The 11,450-nt window shown below is 38.7% G+C and overlaps 1 protein-coding gene across 1 annotated transcript in view; it reads right to left on the bottom strand.

Annotated features, from left to right (window-relative positions):
* The window catches only part of atp1a2a (ATPase Na+/K+ transporting subunit alpha 2a), a gene marked incomplete in the record, with an annotated part of 99,478 nt that overhangs the window by 30,412 nt on the left and 57,616 nt on the right, over window positions 1–11,450 (bottom strand). The window contains 3 exon segments of the mRNA XM_037682407.1: window positions 944–1,119; window positions 4,347–4,456; window positions 6,513–6,592. Of these exon segments, the coding sequence (XP_037538335.1) occupies window positions 944–1,119; window positions 4,347–4,456; window positions 6,513–6,592 (366 nt within the window).

Raw genomic sequence — 11,450 nt, forward strand, 5'->3', positions numbered from 1 at the left:
TACACTTCTGCTACTTTTAATTTTTAGCTAGACTTTTGCTACTTTTAGCTTTTAGCTACACTTCTGTTACTTTTAACTTTTAGCTAGTCTTTTGCTACATTTAGCTTTCAGCCACACTTTTGCTACATTTAACTTTTAGCTTTAACTTTTAGTTAGATACACTTCTCTTATTTTTAACTTATAGCTAGACTTTGGCTACTTTTAGCTACACTTCTACTTTTAACGTTTAGATAGACATTTGCTACATTTAGCCTTATGTTACACTTCTGCTACTTTTAACTTTTAGCTAGACTTTTGCTTCTTTTAGCTTTCAGCTACACTTCTGCTACTTTTAACTTTTAGCTAGTTTTTTTGCTACATTTAGCTTTCAGCTACACTTCTGCTACTTTTAACTTTTAGCTAGACTTTTACTACTTTTAGCTACACTTCTGCTACTTTTAACTTTTAGCTAGCCTTTTGCTAGCTAAAGGCTAGCTAAAAGCTGTAACAGCTGTTTCACCTCATTAAGCAAATGTCATTGTTTTCATTTATTCGGTGTTCTGTATTTATACTAGAATTTTGCGGAAAGTGTTAATTTTCTATTTTTAACTTCCAGTTTGTGATTATAAAAATGTATTTTAAGAACATGTCAATTCACAAGTCACAACTTTTTCCTAAAGTTATTTTTGACTTTTATCCAATAATGGAACTTGTCATAAAATTAAACATGGATTTAACCACAATAATATATCTTTCTTTTTATGTAATCGTTTATTTGTTGGATAAAGCTCGTCGAGTTAATTTATTTATCTTCTGGTCATCCTCGGCTCTTGAAGTGATTCTCTTGTCTTTTTGACTCCGTGCCAAGATATAAAAGACATTCAGCATGTTCCTCTACAACAAAGCCACAGGATAAGTGGTTCTCAGGAACAGCTCTGACAGCTGAAACTGTGCAGCCGGTTACCTTGATGCCAGCAGAGCGGCATTTCCCCACAGCGTCAGGCACAGCAGCACGCGGCGGATCAATCATGGAGATCAGGCCCAGAAAGCAGAGCCGCTCGGTGGGGAAGTTCATGTCGTCACTGTCGAACCTGAAACCTCGAGGAAACTGGGACGAAGACAGGCTCAGGTGGCAGAAACCTGGAAGAGAAGAAGAACCAGTGAGAAGTGGAAACAGACTGGAAAAGATGACGCTTTTTGACAAGAAAATTATTGTTGGAACTTTTTAAAGGTGATTTGAAATTACAGACTTAGAATGAAGGAATGCAAATCACTTGAATTTGTAGCATAACGAGATTTTTAAAAATATATTTACTAAAATAATTATTTGTTACTTAATAATAATTTAAAAAAACAATTTGAAAAAAAAAAAAAACAACTAAACCTGCACTATTGTTTCTTCATATCGATGGTTAACGTGTCCTTACGTTAAATTCCATCCATTTTCTTTACGCACTTCTCTCCAGCCAGCGTGTCACTGTGAGACAGGTGGGGGACAGCCTGGACATGTCCCCAGTCCATCACAGGGCCTAAAGGCCTCATTTTAAACTAAGATGTAGCACAAGATGTAGCACTCTGGTCAGTTTGTGGTACTTGTACTCCTGGACCTTACTGATGCTTTTGATACTGTTGACCACAGTATCCTTCGATCGTGGTTAGAACATGGATTACAGCTGCAGCATTAGAAGGATTCCGTTCTTATCTGAGTGAAAAGGAGTTTCTGTGTTAAGGTTGGAAATAATGTATCTGCTTCAGTGCCTCTTTCCTGTGGGGTCCCACATGGCTTGAGTCTCGGACCCCTTTTGTTTTCACTCTGTCTGCTCCCTTCGGGGTCTGTCCTGAGGTAACATGGTCTTTCATTTCAATGTTATGCTGATGACTGTCAGATTTATCTGCCCTTAAAACCTAATTGTTCTTGCTCCATTCACCATCTGTTAAAATGTCTTGATGACATCAAGACACAAGTCTGCTGGCTTCCTTAGATAGAGAACTTTACTAATAGGCTTTTCTATGTACTGTATGTGGATGTTTCTGTACAGTGCCCAGAGACAACTTTTATTGTGAATTGGCGCTATATAAATAAATAGAATTGAATTGAACGGTTTCAAATTTTTTAATTTCTCACTTAAGTTATTTTTAGTCCTAGCTCTACCGTTGTCTTGTCTCTGTTCCTGTAAACCTGGACTTTCTTGAGCCATATCTTAAGCAGTCTGTTACAAATCTCAGGATGGTGTTTAGACTCTGACTTTAAGTTTAATAAAGAGATTAACTCTGTTCTGCAGAAAAGCTTCTACAAGTTAAGGCAGATAGCTAATCTTAAGTCAGTGCTGTCTAGATCTGACCTTGAAAAAATAGTCCATGCCTTCATTACCACCCAACGGACTATACTGTACTGTAACACACTCTATGCTGGGTTCAGTCAGGTCTCCGTTTTGCATCATTTGTCCAAAATGCTGCAGCTCGGCTCTTAACAGGAAGTTGTAGGTTTGATCGCATTACACCAGTTTTGTCCTCCCTTCACTGACTCCCTGTACGTACCAGAATTGATTTTAAAATTCTCCTGTTGACCTTTAATTGCCTAAATGGTCTTGAACCCTGTTACCTCTCTGAGCTACTGATCATCTGCTGCTTTTGGTTGTTCCAAAAACAAGACTGAAGCTCAGAGGCGATCAGGCTTTTTCAGTTGTGGGCCCTAAACTTTGAAACAATCTGCCCCCAACATTAGACAGGCCACTTCACTTCCTGTTTTTAAATCTCTGCTAAAAACACATGTTTTCTCTGGCTTTTAACACAGTGTGATTCAATTCAGTATTTTATTGCTCTATGTTTTTCTTTTGATGCTTTTAATTAATTTTCAGTACTAATATTATTTTTTATTTTTTTAATTCCATTCAATTACTCCCATTGACTTTTATTAAGCACTTTGGTAACAGCTGTTGTTTTAAATGTGCTTCATAAATAAAGTTGGCATGATTGACAAGCTGTAGTCTGCACTCAGAGCAGGCCTTAAGGATCAGTCTCAGCTACTACCACACCAAAGTTTGTAGCTCATAACTTGTAGAATTAACTTCACTGTTCCCATTTATGTGTTTCTTAATGTTGGTTGGCATGTGGCAGCCATTTTGAAATGAATTGTTTCCAAAATGTAATCAGTTGAGATATTTTGGTAACAGACAAAAAATACACACACGGCTTCCTATGGCAGGTGATACATATGAAATAAATACATCACAGTATTAATAATAAAAACTGAATATTTTTTACTGCTTACTGTATAACTAATACTTGTTGGATACACGGAAAATCAGTTAGTTGTAAATTAGGACTGGCTGTTTGGAGTAAAAAATTATTTTTCTCACAAATATTTGATTTTTTTTTCCACTAAGAAAAACAAAATGCTTTTGATGAATCCCAGACTTGAGCTAAAAGTGGACAAAACAACATCTCTTTTGTCTTTAAACACATAATTCATCACAGAGACACAATAATTTACACGAGCTTCAGTCCTGAAGTGGCACCACTCCACTCATCTGATGCTGTGACTCCAACAAAACCAGGACAGCGCATAATTATTACCTTTGGCACTTTTCAAAATATACGCCAGTTTTTCCTCTCCGTTGTCAAGATGGTGACATTTAGTGAGTCAGAACAGAAGATGGTTCAGGTAATCACTTCTTACCCCAAAAGGTGACATTTCACAAAAGCAAAAACATCATTTTATTGTATTTTGTTGTCTTTTAGCTGAGATTTTGACCTGGATTGGCTTACACAGTTCTATTTTCAGCTGAATGTTTTTCCAACACAACAGGACAAATCGACTGCTGGACAACATGCGAAGGCGGATGATAAGGTTTTGCCTAAATCTGTGCATGTTTATGTGGCTGTTAGCAAAATATATCATGAACTTCTGGCTAAATTTGAATGAAACATCCAGGAAACAGTCGTTGGATGAATATCTCATGAAACATACGTCTACAGTGGATTAACTTTCGGAGTCAGTCCAAATTAAAATGGCCGCCACAGCTAATTGACACTTGCCAACATAAATGAGGTGATGATCCAATTAATTTTACAGCTACTGAGCTAAATTTTGGTGTGGTAGTAGTTGAGAGTCATTCGAGGCCTTTGATTTGATCTACGCCTCCTGCTGCCTCTCCGTGCTCGACTGAAGCAGCTTTTTTCCTTCCTGCTGCAACGCGAGCGTTCTGCACTTTTATGGGAACATTTTCAGCAAACTGCTCTGTTTACCAAGAAGACAATAAAAAGTAAGTGCTGCGTCCAACTGCTGCTCCTCCCCGCCTTCTCCCAGACACGCACACACACACACACACACACAGCTCAGAGTACGTCCCACCACACACACTCACCCAGTACTCGTTCGCCCAGTCCACCCAGGTCCATGTAGGCATTCTGGAAGGCTTCTCTCCAGTTTTCATCAAGCGGTTCCTCCTGACCGTGCATCATTATGGTGCTGCACCTGAAACATTTAATATGATTACTGACTCTCTGCCTACAACACCTGTCTGAACCAGCAGTTATTGGATGTCATCTAACCGAACGAAATAGCTGCAACATATTTTATAATAATAATGTTACTAATATTTACTATTACAGACCTGGCATTCCTTGAAGAAACGCATGTCAGCTGTTACACTGATATTATTTTAAGATTTAATAAAACAAAATGTTTGTCATTTTGATAAAACGTACGTGATGTTATGTATGATCTATGATCCATCCATCTTTAAATGCTTTTCTATGCAAGGTCTTTTGCAGAAATGTCAGATTTTGATTGATTTGGTTGTACTTAAAATCGTAGTTTAGGATGATACTCAGCTACTACCACACCAAATTATACCTCAATAGCTGTAAAATTGACCAAATTATGGCCATTTTTATGTTGGTCAATCAGCTGCATGGCGGCCATATTGAATTGGATTGACTTCAAACGTTAATCCGTTGTAGAGGTATATATTGATTACTTTCTGCACGTTTAATTTGAATTCATCTACTAGTTCATGCAATATTTTGCTAACAAACACATGCACAGATATGTGCACAAATATTATTGCCTTCTTTGGTGGGCAATAATGAATTTGCTGTGTGCAGAGTAGACATTCTGGCAAATTAAAAAGTATCCGATTTTTTTCAGACATGATAATCTGTGCATCCATCATAGATTTTAAGTTGCTTAAACATTCTAGTTTTATTTTTTTTTTTTTTATATCAATGAGGTTTAAAAAAAAAAAAAAGAAAAATAAGGTAAACTTGCAGCGATGTAAGTTTTATTATTGGCTATTGCTGACAGTGAAGCCATGATAATGTTTGTTTTGCGGCCTTAGCTAAAAAAAAGACCCTCTCATGAACCACTGAGCAAATTTTAATAAAACTATCTACACCTGCCTACCCCATGTAAGATGGCCGCCACAGCTAATCCACCTTAATCTGCACAATATTTCTTTGCACATATTGGTCCAAATTTTGGTGTGGCAGTAGCTGAGAGTTGTTACCACGTTCTCCAAGCGCTAACAGACCAGACCAGACCACACAGATATTGTAAGCATATAACACTTTTAAAATTGTACCAATCTGGTTTTATTTCCATCGTTTCTCATTAAACGATGATCTAAAAACTGCAGCACAAATGCTCATGCGAGTGACATGCGTTCATAAAAGTATGCTAGGCCGTTACTGAGACGTTTTTAAACGAGCTAAAAGCTCAACTTGTTTCATGAAGGAGCCGACGCCATCTTTCTTGTTTGTGGAGGCAGATTGTATGTTTAAATCGTGATCCGGTTCACTCCTGAAACTCCTCAGTTGTGTTTAAATTACCGGAGCCGGAGAGGTTTTTTTTTTATTTTAACTCAGCTTGGCGCATTTGCTGCAGACTATTTCCACCAGCAGATTAATATCCATCTGTTGCTGCGGGGACACTTTACAGGAGCCGCATGGTGTGTGTGAGATTACATCTAAATAAACCACACAGTCTGTTTGTGTGTGTGTGTGTGTGTGTGTGTGTGTGTGTGGGGGGGGGGGGGGGGGGGGTGTTCATGTTGATGAAGGAATGTGTCACACAGCTCAATAGAGTGGCAACACAAACTACTTTGAGACTGTTAACTCAGTTTGTCTGTTAGCAAAATATCTCTTGAACTATAAAACAGATTTTAATGAAACATTCAGAACTTATTTAGTAATTACATGTTTACAACTAATTAATCTTCGGAGTTAATTCAATTTAATATGGCTACCACAGCTAACCTAATTTAGGCAGCACAAAAATGGGGTTAACCGAGCCAATTTACCAGCTATTGAGTTAAAACTTGTTGTGGTAGTACATGAGAGTGATATTCAACACATACTTAATGCACTAATACATCCTGCAAAATCTTGCAATATTGTGTTTAACATTGTCTTCAAAGTTTGAGCAAAACAACTATAAACTCTGTGTAACAGAAATGGAAAGTGCAAACTGTGGGATTTTTGGTGCTTTTTCACTCTGAGGTGGATAATCAATTAATTGTTGAGAAACAAACCTGTCCAAGATTCTCTCTGGTGCACCTTTCATGACCAGAAGATGACCAGATGGATTGTCCTCCACTTCATGGATGGAGAGCTTGAAATAAAAATAAAGACACAACAGCATCACATGAGAGGATTACCAGTTTTAAAATGAGTACAGAAGTGGTTCATCATTACTTTAATATAATTGTGTTTCAAAAATTATAAAGTTTGGGGCATTTTTGTTGCAATGAGACTAAATAAATGTCACATCTGTGACATAATTTAGCTGTCATATTTTTCAAAATAAAAGTCCTACACAGCCACTTGTTTCTCCTCTGTTCATGCAGCATTCACTCACAATCTCACATGTATTCTTGTGGCGACGCACCTTCCTATTACTCTTTCTCCAACACAACCCATCACACACTCCCCCAGATACTTTGTATCTGAGTCACTGCACATCTAATCTCCGAATGGCAGAGCAAAATTGCTTTTTCCCCCTTCCTTCTTAACACAGACGTTATTTCAAGTCAGAGACCAACAGCATGAAAAGCATGCAGGAAGTTTGTTCTTAGCTCCAGCGTCGTTGCTGCTTCAGACCTCCTGGACCAGCAGATGAAACAATGAAGAATGAATACAGATCTTGTTGTTCCATATTTTCCTAACAGAGCACTTCGCTGTCAGACTGAAGGTTTACTTGTGGTTCCTAGAGTTTCCAAAAGTAGAATGGGAGGAAGATCTTTCAGTTATCAGGCTCCTCTCTTGTGGAACCAACTTCCAGTTTCTGTCCATGAGGTTGACACGTTGTCCAGTTTTACGATGAGGCTCAAGTCTTTCCTTCTTGATGAATCCTATAGTTAGGGTTGGCTTGGTTTCCTGAGCTATCCCTTAGTTATGTTGCTATAGGCTTATACCACTGGAGGACAAATTTACTACATTTCCTCTCTCTGCTGCTGTCTTTACTTGCTCTACGCTACCTGTTTGTAATTATTTCTATCCTTAACGTGTTTTTTTTTTTTGTCTGTTATAGAAAAACCTGCTCATCTGCTCGTCTCCATTCTGGACCTCCCGTTCTGTGTTTGTCTCTCCTTCCTGTCCTCTCAAACCCAGCCGGTCGAAGCAGATGGCTGCTCGTCCCGAGCCTGGTTCGGCTGGAGGTTTCTTCCTGTTGAAAGGGAGTTTTTCCTTTCCACTGTCTCCTTTGTGCTTGCTCGGGATGAGAGACTGTGACAAAGTGAAAATTTAGCTCAATCTGCTTCTTCCTTTTACTTTTACCCATTGGCTGTTTTAAATGTACGTGAATGTTTTTGTACAGTGCTCTGAGGTGACTTCTGTTGTGACGTGGCGCTATATAAATGAACTGAATTGAAACTGAATTGATTCATGAACACATCAACAAGCTTTAATTGATTCTTCGTCCTTTAGCAAAGTATTAAAGGTCTGTGAGACGACTTTACACAGAAGTCTTGAGTGTTTGCAGGGGTTAAGTCCTGTGGAATCCAACAAACCTGATATTGGAAGTTTAAGACCAGTCTTTCCTGGTCTTCATTAACATTTTTATCTTTTTTTGTTGTTGTTGTTGGTGGTTTTCATATTCACCCATTTGTACAAAACATGACAATTGTATCAGAAAAGAGGAATGAAAGTCAGCCGTAGTAAGACAGAGTACATGTGTGAATGAGAGGGAGGCCGATGGAGCAGTGAGGCTACAAGGAGCAGAGGCCACAAAGGTGCAGGACTTCAAGTACCGTATTTTCCACCGTACAAGTTGCTCCGGCGTATAAGTTGCATCTATTATGCGTCAGTGCTGATCAACCGGAAACATGGGCCGATGTACCAAAAATCCATTGGTTGCCAAAATGGCGGCTGCTGGAGCGCGCAGAGGGAGGACTTGCTGTGCATTTCTTCGAAATTTAACAAGATAACCAACTAAAACAATTATATGTTTGCTCAGCATTACAGCAAAGGTGTGTCTCAGTTGAACTTTCCCTTAATTAATGCACTTTAATGGTCAAATCAGCTGCATTTAGCCTGGACGGCGCAGTTAAATGCAGCTGATTTGACGTTTGTTCCAGGAGTTCCAGAGCGAGATGAAGGTGGCTTGGTATGGCAAGCAAAGTGTCTCATTAACAGCCACTTTTAACTATTAATGAGACACTTGGCTTTCCATATTAGTCAAGGGCCCTCTAGTGGCTGAAAATGGTAGTGTTCAATATTTTCCATGTCAGAATGAATGAAATTGTCAGATCTCAGCCAAAAGTTGGGTTATAAATATGGGGAAAATGTGTATTAGTCGCTTCAGTGTGTAAGTCGCAGGCCTTGCAAATTTGTGCAAAAATCTGTGACTTGTACGCCAGAAAACATGGTACTTGGAGTCCACTCGCCAGGAAAATGGAGAGTGTGGTAAAGAGGTGAAACAGAGAGTACAGGCAGGATGGAGTGGATGGAGAAAAGATTCAGGAGTGATTTGTGACAAAAGGGTGTTAGCAAAGGTCAAAGGAAAAGTTTACAAGACAACGGTGAGACCATCAGAGTTTATAACAAACTAAAGACAATAATCACATCATTTTGCAGGTTCTGCTCATTAGTTTCATTAACAGTGTGCTAATGTTTTCTGCCTGCACTAACTGTGAAAGCCTCTGCAGCTGCATTGTTTGTGTGCATCTGCGTGCATGTGCTCCTGCAGTTATCGACTGTAAGCTCAGCCAGCGGCGCTTCTTCTCTGCTCATCCCAGTTTGTTCTCCCCTCAGAGCGACACAAGTGACGCCGCGACTTGTTTTCTCCGTGTCATGCGCCACGATTCCAGAGATCAGGGTGTTTTCCCGACCATGCAGCTGCATGTGATGCAGGTAAAAAGAAACACAGAGGAGGAAGATCAAAGCACACAAAACCAGTTGACTAAAGCTGACAAGCTGACACATCTGTCACTTACTGAGACTGAAAGGGATTTATGTAGTTGTGACAAGAGGTGTTTTGACTAAATAAACCCCCTCTCTGTGTCTAAACCTCCGTTTTAGGGCTTCAATTGATTTTTTTGTTTTTTAAGAGTTTTTGTTCATGTTTGTAGGCAGCACTGATCAGCAGTGAGAGTAGGGAGAAGGTGAAACAGAGCACTGAACAATAAACACACCGGAATGGCAAACCACAGCACAGTCTACGCTAATTTTGGCTGCCATCTTGGTAGGTGCTACATTCTCACATTCTTAATTACTGCCAGAATGGCAGCAGATCTGAAAAATCTGAGTACAAACCTACATTTATCCAAGAAGCTTCATGTTTTGTCATCATTTGCTGTAGCTATCAGAACCTGCACTTGAAAGAATGTGGGGTTACATTTCATAAGTTAACAATATGCCACATTAGCTCATAAATCATTGAAAATGTGACCTTTTCAGTTTTGCCTGTCTTGTCCGTTGTGTGTGCATGTGCCGTCAGAATAAAGTTCATTAACCCAAAAATATATTTTTGAGCAATAAATTATCCACCATTAGGATAAATGTATACCTCCCAAAGGCATGTTTAATTACGTAAAACTATCAGTTTACTCAGTTTCAGCACTTTTTTAACATTTCAGAGTCAAGTGAGACAGATTTTTAGTGTACAAACAGGGAGACACACTCGTGAAAAAGTATAAATACCTGCACTGAACGGTCAAAAACTCCTTGATAAAAATAAATATGAATACAATTATGCTATCTAAACTTGCTTTAATACAGAGATTCGGAGATTCTTTATTGTCATTTGCAGCACATGTGGTGGAATGAAAGTATGTACACAGGGTCCCAGTTACATCCAGCAATAAAATGTAAAAGAAAAACAGATATAAGATCTAAAATATGAACAAAGACTATGAACTAAGAAAAACATCAACTAAAAATACGCTAAGCACCAATAACATTAAAAAAATGAGTTATTTATGAGTCTACTGTCATGATGTATTGTAAACCTGCCCTTTGTTAAAGCTTGCAGGCTTGTCAGAAACAATGTAAAGTGCTACAATGTTCCATTAAGCATAATGATCATTTGTTTGTTTTGTTATAATGAAATAAATATTGTAATAATTCCATTATTATATTGGAGGTTATCACTCTATCTAGACTAGACTGCTAGCGTAAAGCAAAGTACTTTTATATACTGTACTAAATGCTATAATGGTAATGGACTGTACTTATATAGCACCTTTCTATCTAATCGACATTCAAATCTCTCTACAACACAATCTGTGCCCTCATTTACCTCCACACACACATTCATACAGCTCTCTACAAAGCTAACCTGAATCTGTAGAGACTAATCTCTCGCTTCAGATCACATTCATACACCGATGGGACACACATCGAAGACAATGAGGGGTTCAGTGTCTTGCCCAGGGACACGCATGTGACTGCTGGTGGAATCAAACCCCCAACTCTCCCACTGGAGGACGACTGATCTAATCACTCAGCTGCAGCTGCCCCATAACACTATAAAGTACTTTAAATACATTATAACTAACTGAAAAAAGGCATCAATATTAATAGCACATTGTCTTAAATATTGTACATTAGTACACTAAGCTACATAACTTATCTTACTGCTCAAATGCTATAGAGTCCAGAGTGTTACACTTAGCACCTAGTAAAATGGCAGCCATGAAGCTCACCTAGGACCATCAGGGGCCCTTTCAGTGAATTTTTAAACACCTGTCAGAGGTGGGAAGTATCATAGTAAAGTCTTTGTACATAAATGGACAAAGACTTGTCTTGTCCCACCCATAACTTCTGATCCGCTTCAGAAAACTTAATGAAGTTTGATATACATTTGTACCACCATTAGATTGCATGTTGCATTCATATTTTTATCCCCACAACTCTAAGGTCAAGGTCACAAATCAAGGTCAAGGTGTTTGCTTGTTTGGGCCATTGCTATAGATTGCTGTATGACACACTGGACAAAAAGGCCTAATATCCGGGGAGATACAACAGTATGC

Source organism: Nematolebias whitei, chromosome 9 (assembly GCF_014905685.2).
Source record: "Nematolebias whitei isolate Nwh7 chromosome 9, NemWhi1, whole genome shotgun sequence".
NCBI classification, from domain to species: Eukaryota; Metazoa; Chordata; class Actinopteri; order Cyprinodontiformes; family Rivulidae; genus Nematolebias; species Nematolebias whitei.